At 40.4% G+C, this 16,515-nt stretch overlaps 1 protein-coding gene across 2 annotated transcripts in view; it reads left to right on the top strand.

Annotated features, from left to right (window-relative positions):
- The window catches only part of LARS2 (leucyl-tRNA synthetase 2, mitochondrial), a 59,142-nt gene that overhangs the window by 22,174 nt on the left and 20,453 nt on the right, over window positions 1–16,515 (top strand). For both annotated transcript variants that reach the window (XM_062625313.1, XM_062625312.1), the window contains 6 exons: window positions 1,320–1,424; window positions 4,242–4,357; window positions 5,258–5,541; window positions 6,888–6,986; window positions 9,248–9,385; window positions 15,677–15,780. In XM_062625313.1, the coding sequence (XP_062481297.1) occupies window positions 1,320–1,424; window positions 4,242–4,357; window positions 5,258–5,541; window positions 6,888–6,986; window positions 9,248–9,385; window positions 15,677–15,780 (846 nt within the window). The remainder of the gene's footprint in view (window positions 1–1,319; window positions 1,425–4,241; window positions 4,358–5,257; window positions 5,542–6,887; window positions 6,987–9,247; window positions 9,386–15,676; window positions 15,781–16,515) is intronic.

Genomic DNA, 16,515 nt, shown 5'->3' on the forward strand with positions numbered 1-16,515 from the left:
GTTTTCAGCCTAGAAAAATGTATGTAAATTTAGAGTCTGGTAAGTCTAGCTTTGAAAGCATGAGGTGTCTGCAATAATGAACAACCTAAGGGCCAAATGTTTATCTAGTTATAATACTACGCATACATGCTTTTACATTTATAACTGTAGTATCATCTCTTTGCAGCTATTATAATAATGATGTGAGGAAATGAGCAGAAGGAGGAGTGCCTTCATAAACTGGAGTTATTTTGGGTTCCAGCATAACATCAAAATTATTTCTAGGTGGAAGAGAGAAGTTATGTTTAAGAGCAGACTGTCCTGCCTGCTCAGCTTCCTGTTCAGGAGGCTTTTGAAAGAGTGAAATGATTCCTTTTGTACTTTTTAAGCAAAGGAAAGGAGCTCTGTGCACTGATTTGAACGTGAGAGATTTTCTCTAGAATATGGATATCTCAGACACCTGAAATTTGAAAAAGTAGTAATCACAAATAAATACATCATTTATGTTAAGAGTGATGGGATACAGTAGCCCTGTTCTCTACAAAGCTGTTACTATGCTTCAAGCAGCTTTTATGCGTTGCAGTACAAGCCTAAGGCGTTCCTTAGCTCAGCTATGAAGATAGGTGAAAAGAAGCTCTTAGCAGTCTGTATGGCGATTATTTTAATTATGATCAACTTAAAGGCACCAAAAAACTCAGAAACAAATCAAAATCTGGAGGTTGAATCCTCAAAACTTGGAGCATTCAGATTTGATTTTCTTCTTGCTGAGCCACCCTAGCTATGCATGGTAAATCAATTCCGGTTTACCACAGTTCTCATCCTTGATTCTCTTCTCCTGTCTCTCCCCTTCCTTGTGGACGTATTCTCATCTCTAATATGAATATTCTGTTTGGAAATCAGTAGATTAGTTGGTTGGGTTTTATCACCCTGGTCAATAGTTCTCATGCTTTGTAGTTCTTTTGTAAGAAGATAGGTGCTCCCCTTCAGTTTCATCTGAATAACTGGATTTATTTTTTGCATAATTTTGTGGTAATGCATTTTAATAAATAACTCAGGACTTACTAGAGCAAATTCATACAACCTTGCAGCAGGCCTGCACTCGGGTCAAGGACTCAATTTTTTCATTATAATCCAGATCTTCCTCTGTTTTTTTCAGGTATTTGTTATAAGCATGAGTTTTTAGAAATGTGATTAGGCTTTTCATTTTCTTTTGTTTTGAAACAAAAAAGTAATTTGAATTTCATGCATGTTTAAGATGAACTGAGCTCTAACAGTAAGTCATGTTCTTAGCCTGTCATCTATCGTATCTTGCTTACCGCAATCATTCCATTTGTTTTCAGACTCGCTCACTTCAGTGACAGCTGTGAATTTGCTCACCCATCAAGAGATTCCTGTAGTCATCTCAGCAAAACCCAATTTTGAGAATTATCTTGATACTAAAATAGGTATGTGACAATCTGTAAGTGGAGTAGTATAGTTTTCAGTTGCTGTGTTGGAGCGCAGGATACTGTAAATCGTTGGACACGGCAGCTCTCTTCTGGACTTTGGAACTCTGTTCTTCATTCCTATTCTTTGTTAATGAAGAAGGAAGGGAAAAGTAGTTATGTGGAATCTATGCAGGGGGAGAAGAGATTTACAGGATGATAAATTTTAATGGAAATATTATAAAATTAGGACATTTAATGAGCTGAATTTGAGGATCTGCATATCTTAAGAAGGTTGATTACCCGCAGTGTGCATGCATTTGGCTGTCTCTCACTGTCCTTAATCAAAAGAGAGCAGCATCGTTGTTTCATGTAAGTATTTTGCGAACAACCCAGACTTTTAGCTCAGTTTGTGTCTTATGCTCTATGCAAATTCTGTGCATGCTCATAGAGCTGTTTTTCAGACAGTAAATGTACAAAAATTCCAAGTTAGATTTTGATAATATTTGTGTTGAGGTCAGTAAAATAATTCGGAATAATAATTCTGTTCAGGTAGTTATGGACAATTCTGTTGGATCCTTTATTCCTAAAGGAAGAAGGTGCCTTATTTAGGATTGAGGATCCATAAACAGAGGGGAAAGGTGTTGCTAGAAGATGCTATGAATCACCTGAAGTGGGCTTCTGTTCTCAAAGTTGTCCTATGAAGCAGCCTGCCTTACTCCTTTCCTGCATGGAGAGCCTAGCCCCTCAACTCGGACAGCTGAGTACATAGGGTTAGATGATGTGACTCTCTAACTAAAATTGTACTAACTTCTAAAAATGGTGTCTATTTTAATCTACACCCACTGAGCTTTTTGATTACTCTTGCGTTTTGCTATGGTCTTACAGGCAATGTTCTGTAGCAGTCCTAATCAGAAACAGTTCTCTATTTTCCCCTTTTCCACTACCTTCCTTATCCCTTAACCCCATTATGTTGCATCCCTGTTGATAACTTCTTTCCTGCTCTGGAACTGCTACTTGCTTTTGTACACCAGTGCCAGTATTGGTTGCCCCTGCACAACAACTGGACTGAAGGGAAGTTGTGAATGCTCCATCCCTGGCGGCGTTCAAGGCCAGGTTGGACAGAGCCTTGGGTAGCATGGTTTAGTGGGAGGTGTCCCTGCCCATGGCAGGGGGGGTGGAACTGGATGGTCTTGAGGTCCTTTCCAACCCTAACTATTCTATGATTCTATGAATAAAACCAGCTGACTGTTCAAAAATGTCTTGGATGACCCTCACAACACTGATGGAAATTCTCCACTTGGGCTGTGGACCTTACTTATAACATGCTTGCATCTTACACTTCAGAAATGAATCTGGTTTTAGAACCAGAATGTTTCCTCATGTAAGAGAAACCAAGTAATTGAGATACCTAACCTTATTTTTCATTAAAAGCTTCCGGCTTGCTCACTGGCACATACCTTGGCCTTATGTCTGTTGGTAACAGCCCAGCTCTTCCCAGGAAGTTCTGGCTGCCAGCTGTTGAGCTTTGCAAATGTACATAAATAGCATCATCTTTTCAAATGAAGAAAGACCAAAAGTGGGACCTGGTTTTCCCATTTGTAGAGCAAATTGTGAAGCCACCTATTGCAGGCTGCAGGGCTCTCTGACAAATGAAGACAGATACCTACATTATTCTGTAATAGGGCCCTGAAATGGCGAGAGCCATTTCCATTATAGTTAAGGAGTTTCACAGGGGAGTTTTCCTTAGTTCTCTGCTTCCAAACTTCCATATATTGACAGAGTTAATATATAGGAGGCATTTCATTGCCTGAACAAAGATGATTGTTAAACTGGTTTTGAATGAAGTTGTTTTTGTGTTAATAATTCTAATGGGCTCAGCAATAGTTTGAGAGGTTTTCTCTGTAGTTTTCACTGGCTTAATGTTGGCATTAGCTTGTTGGAATAAGTATCTTTGCCTTTTAAAGATGGCAGAATTGTGGGGGATTGTTCCAAGTGTTTCCCTAAAAGGAAAAAATATGCAGAAGGATTTATCTCTGTGGAAAAATAACCATCTGTTAGTATCTCAATGTTGTTTTAGATTAGACATGATAATAAAGGTAAGAAATTTCTTAACTCACCCTGAAAGACAGTCCTCTAAAGTAGAACTATGTATGACAGTCCAAATAATAAGATGCAAAGGGAAAGATAGCATCAGGGCCTTAAGGACTGTCTTTATATAACTAACTTGGACAGCAGTAAGAAGTGCTCTCAATTGTTAGCTTCTGAACAGAAAATTAACCATATTTGAGTTATTTTCCTGAGTTTATAAACAAATCCTGTCTTTTATAATGAGTTAAAGGGATAGCAATGTAGAGACTGTTGTGTTGCGATACATCTTCATAAGCTAAGAAAGTAGAAGTGAAATTTCCTGTTGAAACAAGAGGACTGTTTCAGCTGGTATGTTTCTTGTAGTAGCAAATAGGATTCAAATTTGTGTTATTTAAATACATAATATTTATGTAATATAATTATTGAATATTTTATTATTTCTCCAGATTTTGTAGCTTTATTTTTAGGCTTTTTTGGAACCATCAAATTTTCAGCCGTTTCTGAGGTAGGACATTAATGAGCATTTGGATTACAGAGAAACTGAGAAAATGTGTTTCTAATTATTGCTTTAATTTCATTGCTTAAAGAACATGAAAACATTTTTATTGTTCTTAGACTTTCGAAATCCCTTGGGCAAACATAAGTCATTATAGAGTGTCACTGAAATCAAATGTTCTGTCATCAAACTGATGATTGATATCCATGTTAGTCAATCCCAGAAGTGATTCATTTTTCCTCCCCTCCTAGGAATTCCTAGTACTAGTGCAGAAGATGCTGCAGTTGCTAAGAATCTGGGCATTTCTTTTACTGAAGTTATTGAGACATTGCCAGATGGTTTGGAGAAAGTCATTAATTCTGCAGAGGTGGGTATACAAGTATGGAGTTCTTTCCAACTCGACACAAACTGAATGTTTTCTCAAGAGTGCCAAATACTTTGTGTGATTAAAGGGATTTATTTTTTTGTTTGAGAATCAAGCCAGGGTTATGCTACCAAATTTCTAGGAATAATTTAATGATGAAATATGTTGGCTCTTTTGTAGCAATAAAATGAGTTTTCCTTTTGTACAAGAGAGGAATGTATGTTATTGGACTGAGTTTCAAAATGGAAACTGAATGATTAAACCCCCGTTAAAAGTTGATTCTTATTTCATTGTCTCAATAGATTTTTACGTTAACATATTAGCCCTGTTTCCATGCATTCACTGAAATGTGGTATAAGCCTTTATGTTAACATATCTGCCTGAAGTGACATAAATCTTACTTCTAAACAAGATGCATTATTGCTCTTGGAAGAATGCATTTGATAGCGCACACAAAGCTCATATTCTCTTACATGACAGGTAGGCTCTAAGGAGTTAAGATGTATGCGAAAGCAAGAATAGAAAAACCTGAAACAAACACAGGAGAAAGGAAGCTGTTTTACCATTTGCATTTCCTCAGTTTCCACCCTGTGCTGGTGATACTCTGGAAGTTTCAGCACAGAGCAGTTGATTACAAGTATCAGCAGTAAATGCAAATATCTTCCAATAAGGGCTGAAGGGGTCTGTGGGACTCCCAGCCTTGTTCTGTTCAGACCATCAAGAGCATTATCTACTAGCAAAGGGGTTTAAATGAATAGCTGGTATGTGAATAGTCTCTTGGAGAGAGACTGTAGTTGGAAGGGGGAAATTATATGAGGCTCATAAAGTTTGACTCTCAGAAATTGCATTTGTGACCTTGTTCTTGCATGTTCACTGACGCTGCTTCACTGTGGTTTTCATCAGATCACAGGCATGACTCGGCAGGAGGCTCTAAAAGCTATTACCCAGCAGGCCAGAAAGAAAGGAATAGGTGGAGACCTAACAAGTGACAAATTAAGAGACTGGTTAATATCTCGACAGCGGTACTGGGGAACACCTATTCCTATCATTCACTGCCAGACATGCGGTACTGTCCCTGTACCTTATGAAGACTTACCTGTGGTGTTGCCCAATGTCACCACCTTCACAGGAAAGGGAGCCTCACCTTTAGAAACAGCTCCAGAATGGGTGAACTGTTCCTGCCCGAGGTAAGCCAGTGCTGCATGGAAAGCAAACTGGGAGAGATCGCTTCGTACTTGCCTGTTTCTTGTGCTCACCACTCTGAGAGAGGATACCACTCCAGAGTGATCTTTAGTCTGACCCACCATAGGGTCCTTTTTATAACAGACACTCACTGCTATTTCTTCATAAGCAAGCTGAAGCAAAGTTTCCTGTTCTTAAGAAAACAGTGAAAACAGATTTTCTCTTGTGCCTCCTATTTCTCAACAGTATTTCTTATTTCATTTACAATAATTCTCATTATCTTTCACCAGCAGAGTTCATATAAACCTTCCTTTTATTAAAGAAAGTAGCATCATGTTCATTTTCTTAGCAACAGTCAAGCAATAAAGTGTTTCCTATGCTATACGTTTCTTTATCATGAAGAATCACATTCACTGTATAAATGACAACATGTAATTCAGATTGGAGGAGATAGCATTTCGTCAGTGCTGTAATCTTTATTGTTTGTAGTCCAGCTGTTTAAGAAATAAAACAGCCTAAAGTAGGAGAGAGATCAGTTGCTTAATCTTGAAAGCTCCTTAGATACTGTGTGCACTGGAGTTTGCGTACAGGTTCTGCAGAAAGAACTGGTAGAAGTTTTTGTCCCAGAGTAGTTTTTCATCAGCAGTGCAATGTAATGCTGCTGCTTTTTAATATTAAAGCCTGCCTTCCAGCTGGATGAATGTCTAAGGAATATCTTTTTGGATAGTATGCAGGTGACTGTGCTCTACTTACTTTTGCTAAGTGTTCTGGAATAGGAGAGTGATGTGCAGGCAACTGTTGTAGATGAGTTTTTGTTGTACCTTCTCACAAAGACTTTAGACAAGGACATGTAGTGGCAAGACAAGAGGGAATGGCTTTAAACTGACAGAGAGGAGATTGAGATGAGCTCTTAGGCAGAAGTTCTTCCCTGTGAGAGTGCTGAGGTGCTGGCACAGAGTGCCCAGAGAAGTGGTAAATGCCCCATCCCTGGCAGTGTTCAAGGCCAGGTTGGACACAGGGGCTTGGAGCAACATGCTCTAGCGGAAGGTGTCCCTGCCCATGGCAGGGGGTTGGAACTGGATGAGCTTTAAGGTCCCTTCCAACCAGAGCCCATTCTATGATAGTTGTTCAGGCTTCTTTTTGGTTGCATTTTGTTTGATTTGGGAGGAAGAGGGAAGGAGAGATGGCCCTGTTGCTAGTGTTGGACTTTTTCTGAGCTTGTGACTTTTCAGACTGATCAGACCACTTCAAACTAGATGTCTTCATGACCACTCTGTACACAGTTGTTTGGGTTCTTTCCCCAAGCTTTTCACTTATCTAAATATAGCTTTTCTCCTTCTCTCTTGCTTAGGTGTAAGGCAGTGGCACGGCGAGAAGTCGACACCATGGATACATTTGTGGATTCGGCTTGGTACTACCTGAGGTACACAGACCCTCACAACACAGAGAGGTGAGGGCCACAGGCACAGGGCTGGTTGGGGGAAAGTCACTTCACAGAGTAGAAGGGAAGGAAGAGGCCAGGCACTCTGGTGCTTCTGGCTTCTAACTGCCTTTGGTAGGAGACTGCATAAACCCCTGTGCTACCCCAGTTTTGTGCGTGCCCTCCGGCCTAAGCACAGCACAGGGGAGACTAGGAGCTGCTCTACAAAAGTGGCCTTTGGTTGCTTCCATGCCAGGAGATCTACAAGATCAGGATGTATAGGTGCAACTGTGTAAGCACAGGAGCTACAGGGCAAGGGGCAGAAGTTTGCATGAGAGAGCACAGAGGAAATGTTCAGCTGAGGAGCTAAAGATTGTCCTTAGTGGAGGGTTCCATGAAGAATGATAGCCTACCACGACTCTCAGAGAATGTAGTTAGTTGTGTGGACTGTGCCCTCCCTAGCAATGCACTGAGTGGTTCAATGTGTGGACAGACAGTGCTTTTCCACCAGTTAGAAGAGGAATAGTCCAATGTAACACCCAGCTGCCAAGAACAGCACCTTCATTTCTCTCCTCCTGAACTCTAGTAACTTGCTACTTCCTCATACACAGGCCTAAAGCAAAGTGGCATCGCAGCAGGCTCCTCCTTCTACTGAATGCATAAATAATAAAAGGATGTTTTTCATATGCTGGGTATTAGTAGCTGCCGCATAGAAAGTGTGTAAGGTAAATGTAGTCATTTTAGCTGGTTTTCTGCTTCATAGTATGCCTGTAGTAGCGGTGCTGATAGCGCTGTTTTCTCCAGAGAAGAATTAGTGGACCATCTCTACTTCATAGTCTCAGGAAGAGAAAAAGATATTTTTTGAGATGCTGATATATCAGCTAGGACTGTATGAGAATGTGGTTTTTTTATTGTCCAGAGCAGTCTCTGGGTACAAACCGCATACTGAGAGATTTAGTATACCTGGGCCAGTTATTTTTGCAGCACTAGTTCAGTTAAACTGAAGAAAAATCTTCTGTGAGCACTTTTATTTCATGTTAATGTTAATTATTTTCTAGTGGTAGTGTGAATTTATTACTAATGTTATTAACTCAGGCACATTGCTTCCCCTTCAGTGACAGTTTAAAATACTCTCTTATGCATGGACAAGAGGGACTTTTCCCAAAGGTGAAGAAGTATTTGGATGTAACACCCACCTGTCAAAGTAACAGCTTAGTGTAGCTAAAGCTGGTTTATATTGAAATAAGAACACTCGTATGAACTTCTGCATTAGATCACTACCTCAACTTGATTTATTTATTTGGACTTTTTAGCTAAGCTGCTTAGATGTAAGCCTTTTATTTCCATAAGCTGTATTTCACAGGTCTAGAATTTGGGATAATTACTCTGTTGATTTTGGAACCCTGTGAACAGGTTGGTTTTGATTTGCTCCATTAAAGACATGAATCGCAGATCCACAGTTTTCTTCTGGGCTCACCTGTGAGGTAAAAAAGTGTTGTTCTTACAAAAGTTACAGGTGAAATAATCAAATAGACCAAAACACATACATTTGCTGGAACGGGTCCACAAAGTATACATTAAAAACACATACATATGGTATTTTGCAGGCAGAAGTCCATTACAGAACCCGTAACAATATTTAATGAAGCAGTAAGCAATGCTAGAAAACCATACAGGTGACCCCAGATGACATAGTAAATACACTGTAAATGACAGATTCACTCTACGTTCATTGGGCATCCTTCAGTTGGAGTGCAACGTGGCCCATCTGACTCTGGAGTGTTTTGTAGCCTTAAACTGCTTCATGACCCCCTAATGGCAGCAGTGCAAACCTATGATTGAAAAAAAACAAACCAAAACCCCCCAAAACCTACAGAAAAACCCCTAGTTTTGAATGTGTGTATGTTTTGTCTTTCCCTCTAATATGTTTGTATGTAGCACTTGATAAATACTAAGAAATTCAAAGGCTTGCCACAGGGTATTTTTTAAAGAGAAAAGCAAATATTTTCATCACTTTCTCAGGTAATGTATGTGAGATCTTAGTTGCTTGTCTAAAATATAGGAACATAGTATTTGTGTGGCTCTGCATCTCAGTGGGAATTAAAGTTTTGCCTATCATTTCATAAGCATACCACTTAAAAATGTGAAAGATCTGATAGCAAAATGAAAGTTTTATTGCACATGTATTGCTCTCAGTAGTGTGCAGTCAAGTATGATGAGCTACTTTGGTACAGCTGATCTTTCTTTTCCATGCTATATTTTTACTATACCTGTGGTGGGTTTTTTTGTAGGCCCTTCAATAGTGACTTAGCAGACTACTGGATGCCTGTGGATTTGTACGTCGGAGGAAAGGAGCATGCAGTTATGCACTTATTCTATGCAAGGTTTTTAAGCCATTTTTGCCATGATCTAAAGATGACAAAACACAAGTAAGCCTTTATATATTTCTATAAAAACCTTTTCTATTTCATTTGACTAGCAGGAGTGTTAGTGGACTGTTACAACGGTAGAACATCACAGTGAATGAGCCTGAATATTCCTGCTTGTCAGTCTTGGCTAACTACTTGGTTTCTCACACTTAGTTGCATTTCTGTATGCATGCATAGATCCATAACATTTTTATTATGTGAGTATTAACAGGCTCAGAGCAAGTGATAAAATATTGCTGTGGATTTTCAGCCTGCAAAGGCTTGCATAAACCGCTAACTTCAGACATTCTGTGTCGTGCTATTATTTCAAATTGGGTAACTCCCTGCCAGTAATACTGTTAATGTCAGTGAAACTATGCATATGTAGGAAAGCACTCCTATAGTTCACTGCAGTATTGGAGCTAAGCAGTGCAAAACACTTCACGATAAGTAAAAGCAGTACATTTATCTGCTGTCAATTTATTTGTTATTTATCAGACTGGAACAGTTTGACCAGAGAGGCTGTGGGATCTCCAGCACTGGGTATTGTCAAAACTCAGCTGGATGGGGCCCTGAGCAACCCGAAGTTAGGGCTGCTGTGAGAAAGGACTTGGACCAAATGACTTCCAAAGGTCCCTTCCAACCTATGTTATTTTTAAGTCTTTGTGATTCTGTGGCTATATTAATTTTGGATGTGTTTTGTTCACACTCCACTGTGACAGAGCAGTAGCACCAAAGTTGCGTAGTGTAGACTGGTATAAATATGGTGAATTGCAGAAGAAAACTCTTAACTTCAATGAAAAGAAAAGGCTTAAGAAGTAATGACTGTGTATGGTGACAATAGCAGAGGAAATCAAAATTGCTTTTGTAGAAGTTAGAGACTTCCTTTGACACAATGTACAATCTCAGGAGCTGTTGCACATATGAAGATAAGTTACAGCTTTGCCTTTAGGATCCATTGTTTGTGCTACTACGCGTGCTGAGATTGCGAGGTGATTATAACAAATTCGTTATCTTGTACAAAACTGTTTACTTGCTTTAGCTCAATGCAAGTTAAAGCATTAGGTGCTTTAAAGACAGGAATTCAAATGAAGATTTTGTTTTGATTTGGAAATAGTACCATGTATTTTAAATGGTTTAGTATTGGTCAGAAGTTGCTTTTGCGCAGTCTTCTGTCAGGACTGCTCAAAGGCTGGTCTAACATCTGAAAAGGGTGATAAGAAACAACAGGCTTACTGTTAGGAAGCTTAGTGATGGTGTTGAAGCCTACAGCTCTGAGGGAAAACACTCGGATGTTAAAAAGCACTGCCCCCTTGTGCTTTTTCAGCCTTCCTGTAGTAGCTCAGGTCTTATTCACTGACTTAAATTCATAAAATTCTGCTATACCTCAGGAGAACTGCCACCATTTAAAGTGTTATCTGGTATCCTGACAAATGCTTTATGAATACCCCTGTTAATCTTTAGTAATTTTTCATTTTTGGTAGGTTTTATTCATGGAAATTTTCATTGACTCCTATCCTCTGACTTTTGAATCCATTGAAATGTTTATGATAGTCTTTAATTCTGTATTAATGACTATTAATAAAATAATGAGATTGAAAGCAAAAGTTAAAAATTCCATAGTTTAGATTTTTAAAGCAAACTCTTCAAATCTGATGTTCATTATTGTAGAATCATAGAATAGTTAGGGTTGGAAAGGACCTTAAGATCCTCCAGTTCCAACCCCCTGCCATGGGCAGGGACACCTCACACTAGACCATGTCACCCAAGGCTCTGTCCAGCCCGGCCTTGAACACTGCCAGGGATGTGTCACGTATGAAATAGGCATTTACAGACATCACACACTTTAATAGAAAATGCAATGACAAGGCAGAATAAACGGCACCCTCTGGGTATCGGTACATGTGATAACAGCTTATATGCAAATTGATGTCATTGTGGCTTAGCAGTCTGGTCTGTAAGTGCATCTAGAATTAATTCACAAGCCAGTCAGCCTTTCCAGCTGTGACCACCACAGGCACAGAAGCCAGGTAAGCAGCTGGGACCAGATGATCTAACCCCTTCCAACCCTAACCATTCTGTCTGTTCCAGCTTAATCCACCATGGCCAGTGTGTGCTGACACTGTTACACCTGCTCAACTGTATTATTGCAAGTACAGGTTTCACAGAATTTGACTCTTCCCTAGACTTTAGTAATTGGTTTTGTCTGATGAAGAATTGGAAATGGGATCTACCACATTTGCCTGACAGATTATAAAGCAAAACCAAAGCCTATTGTTGACATTAAGTCAGATTTGACTCTGATAGAGGGCAGATCTCTTGAGTAAGAAGGCACTATCTTCACAGAGCTGCATTACAGAATAGAAGATGTGCGTGACAGAAATAGCTTCTTTTGTAAGGGAAAGGTGCTAGAGCTTCTCTTTGGTCATTAAAGACTTTATCCCTAGTGTTGATTTTGAGCAAAAGCACTCAGCTACTGACTCTGTAAAATCTTGAATGTTCAATATTGTTTAATCTTCTTTCTGCCTAAAATGATCAGTTTCCACATCCTCCAGCTGCTTCTATTGCTCTGTCCCTGGCAGTGTTCAAGGCCAGGTTGGACACAGGGGCTTGGAGCAACCTGCTTTAGTGGAAGGTGTCCCTGCCTGTTGCCCGGAGTTGGAACTGGATGAGCTTTAAGGACCCTTCCAACCCAAACCAGTCTGGGATTCTATTCTGGCCTTCCACAGGGTTGCCAGGTTGTTATAGCTTGATCTGACATAAGGTTTCACAACCCCTGAACTCAGCTGGCAGTGACTCAGCTTGCCTTTGCTCTAGGGCACAGCATCAGCATCTTTCAACCTTTCTAAAGGTGCAGGATGCAAATAACATGCAGTGAGTGCCGTTGCTAGGGATATCCGTTCTTCTGAGTCTTTTTATCACTGTTGCAAGCTCCAGAGTCCTTCCATCCAGGTCAGTTGTAATTCAATTGAAACTCCTGCCACTCCCCTTACAGAGCACAGCAAGGAGCTTGAGGATGTGGCACTGAGCAGATCCATCCACTGCGTGCTCCTATATAGAGAGCTTGGTCTGCCGTAGAGGTGAACCTAGATATGAACATTACTGAAATGAGGAAGGATGGATGACACATTTCATAGCTAGCACATCTGATCCTGTCCGGAGGTGTCAGGCAGGTGGGGTCCCAGCTGAGGTACAACATGAGCAAAAGCTGCACACAAACCTAAGGCCTCAGTGCCCATACTCCAGCATGGGCAGAGGCAGACTTCACAGGCATGTAAAGGTGTATCCTATTCCAGCATCCTTACAATCTGAAATGTGATGGAGCATTCAAAGAAGCTCAAGCCATCTCTTTCATTTACTGTGCCAAAATGTCTGTCTGTGTGGACATGGCTTAATTTCAGTTGTTGGCAGAGATACAGCTTCAGAGGGGTTTATGACAGGAGAAGTTCAGGTTAGATATAAGGAAGAAGTGTTCTTCCCTGTGAGGGTGCTGAGGCGCTGGCACAGGGTGCCCAGAGAAGTGGTAAATGCCCCATCCCTGGCAGTGTTCAAGGCCAGGTTGGACAGGGCTTGGAGCAACCTGCTCTAGTGTGAGGTGTCCCTGCCTGTGACAGGAAGTTGGAACAGGATGATCTTAAGGTCTTTTCCAACCCAAACCGTACTGTGATTCTGTAACACCAGGCTATGACTGGATGCTGCAGTATTTAGATCAGAATTGCATCCAACCTTCTGTGCTTCAGTGTTTTGACAACTCCATTCTGCAGCCAAGAAACACATCAGTCTTCAAAGGGAAAAGTTTTAGGTGTCTTTTATTAATCTAAATTAAAGTGTGCCATCTGCATGTGACCATGAGATGGAGCCACCACAACACTGGCAAAATCACTGTGGCTTCAGGAGAAATGCAGTACTATTGTTTGTTTCTGAGCCCTGTGTTTATTAGATGTGCTCTGCCTTTCTCATTTTGGGCACATCTCCATTCTCCTGCGGTCTCCCGCTAGGAACACGTGGGGTGTTTTTTCCCCATACTTGGTAATGTATTTTATATTGCATTTTTGGAGCCTCTGTCAGCGTAAACAGAAATAGGAAATGCTCATTCCTGCCTTCAGCTTTTAATAACTTGGCGTAGGATCTGAACTAGCTGTTTGTCATTAAAAAGAAGTGTTCTTTGAAAAATCACTTCCAGGGGAGAGCCCTATTTGATGTGGAAATTCTGGATACCCCATTAGCTTTATTTTAGATAGCAGGAAGTGTAGCTATTTCAATAACTGCTTGAGATCTCAAGCAGACCGAAGTACTGAATGAGAGGGGAGAAACTGGTTTTATTCTTCCTTGGTGTAATGTCTTTAGTTTGTAGAAGGAACTCTCCTGAACAGTTATCTCCTGAAGCACCTTTCCCACCATTTGCTGATAGGATTTCAAGGGTGTTGTTCCTGATTTTCATCTTCTAATTCACTTGGGTAATCTGTGATAATTCTTTGAGATTTTAGGTAATTACTGCCTCCTGTTTTAAAATACTTTTTCTTGTTTGTGCTGTCTGAATTTGACTTCTCCTGCAGTTCCTTTAATTTATTTCTAAGGAGGATTTGCAGGCAACCTTTCGAATATTGTCTAGGAAATATTTCTAGAGGTGCCTGAATTGCTGCTCTTAACACTGTTGATGAAACTAGGTGGCACAGCAGAGACTTGTACAGCTTCATGACTGAATGATGCACCGCTATGTGCCAGTACTTGCACAGTATACTTCTAAGTATAGAAAATATGCAAGGAAGGAAACTCATGTTCAAACATGTATATGTTGGAGATAAAGTATGAAGCCTGTCACGTTTTCCTCCCAGTTGAAGGCTTTTCAAATATGTCCTTACTTTAGAGTCATCAAAAGAGCTTGAAGGCTAGTACTGGGAAGGTATCAGCTTCAGTACAGTTAAAACATTCATAATTGGTATATTATTAAAGAATATGTTGTTAAATAAATTACTGTGGTTTAAATCACAAGATAAATTTTCATAGAATTTCTGTTTCTTAATAATGTAGAATACTAAATTAACACCTTAGAGGTGAGTAGTATTTTGGATTATGGCTTTTTGTGCATGTGAAGTAAAATGTAGAAGTCTGATTTTACTGTCTCTTCTTCAGATGGATTTATTTCTGCTTTTTAAGAAGTAAATAGGAGTCATGCATCCTCTTTACATGAGTTGTTTTGGGAGATAGGTGGGGCCTGGTTAGGGGAGGTGTGGAGAATTCAGCTTGCTTAATGTTGAGCCACAAACATGAACATTAGAAGGCGTAAGTCAGGAGTAACCAGTGCTGATTACTGTGGCCTCCAAAATGATGGTCAGCAGTACAGTTGTGCTCGAGGATCCCGTGAGAAGACTCCCAGACTGTGTATGCCTTCTGGGTCTGGCTCCACACCTCTTCCCTGGCCCCTGCTCTTCTTGCGATTGCTGTTGGGACTGCCTTGCTTTCCTGACCTGTTGGGTGGGGAGCCAAACCTCTACAGATGAATTTTGTTGTCCTTTTCAGTGAAAACAGCAACAGACATCTGACTCAATGAATTAGAAATGCAAGATCATTAAAGGAGGTGGCCACAGCAGTCAGATGGAGCAGTGTTTAGTGTGTAGTGCACTGCTGCCCTTAGCTTTGGTGCTTTTAAGGCTCTTTGTAGCTCTATGATACACACACTGCAGAAGAGTTTACTCTTCAGATATAAATTTTGCTAGAAAAGGAAAGCTTTAACGTTAAAGATGCTAAAAAAAGTTGATCCACTGACGTATGAACCTTCCAACATTGCCATTTTTCTAGTGTACATTTTTCTTACAGCTAAGTCTTCATGGCTAGTCCTGCAAAGGGACAAGGCATGCAAGTGCTTGTGTTAGAGAAACTATCTTTTCCGTTTATAGAAGGAAATGTGCAGTGAGATAGAGCTAAATATTTGTAAGGCAGTGAGGCCAGGTGCTTCAGTGCTTTTAGACAAGGAGATTTAGCTTGAAGCTAGTGAAATTGCACTGTTGGCCAAGAAATGTTTGTGTATTATGCATATGCTAATTTGAAAGGTGACGTTAGATTAACTCAGTACTAAATCAGGATGCAAGAATGTGTGCAGAATAGAAATCAATACTTAACAGTTGCCAGCCAGCCACCATGAGTAAATGCACAAAGTCCCTTCTAAGGTGACAAGCATTTATGTACAGTCAACTTGAAATTCTTGTTTCATTAAGTAATGGTGCCTGATTGGCTCAACACCTGAGGCTTAACAGAAGGTATGCTTTTGACAGCTCTTTTCAACAGACAAGTTTCTTTTCCTTCCATCCTTAGGGAGCCTTTCCATAAGCTCTTGGTTCAAGGTCTTATCAAGAATCAGACATTCAGACTAACAACAACAGGCCAGTGTCTGAAGAGAGAAGAGGTTGATCTCACTGGTAAGAGAGACTGCATGGGAAAATCAGCATAGGTACATCCAGAAAGTCTGGGACTCCTTCAGTGTGTAATTGTCAGCGCTGGGAAAATCTGGAAAAGAAAATTAATCCTTGTAATATTTAAACTGGAGAGCGATATCTATGAGTTTTGGATGCAGATGCGCTGCTGAGTGCACACAGACCCTACTAATCCAGCAGCTTTGAATTGCATCCACACAGAAACACTGCTATGGTATTATTTTAGCTCCAGTAGACTCCAAAAAAAACAGAAGGCAGTTTTGTTAAGACAGTGATCAGTTGCTTGCTGAATGGAGCTGGTAGTCCTAGCAAACAGACTACCTATAAAAGCATCATGGCAAAGCTAGCACACGTTTGTGTATTCAGTAGCTATTAGGAATGTGAAGTACATATAGGAAAGAGTGCTGTTTCTCATGTTCTTTCCAGTGCTTTCACTGTGTAAACTGGAGCAGCAAGTCCTGGCTTGGGGACCTGTAGCAACAGGAGTGGTTTGGTCGTATTTGCCTCCCTTAAGCACTCCTCTGTGCAGCCACGTTTTTGCTGTTCTCCTGCGTACAACCCCCCTTATGCTTGTCACTGTTTGCTATCCTGTTTTCATCTAGAAAAGCTAAGGCTTTTCTGGAGCAGATGGTTTTGATGGTTGCACCTTTATTAGTGTAAATGCCCTTTTCCGTGTCTAAATTAATGACAGAAGGCATGTTTTTGCCAGGATAACTTACT

This window comes from Pezoporus occidentalis, unplaced genomic scaffold (genome assembly GCF_034315485.1).
Source record: "Pezoporus occidentalis ecotype Australia unplaced genomic scaffold, CSIRO_AGI_Poc_V1 ctg28, whole genome shotgun sequence".
Lineage (NCBI taxonomy): Eukaryota > Metazoa > Chordata > Aves > Psittaciformes > Psittacidae > Pezoporus > Pezoporus occidentalis.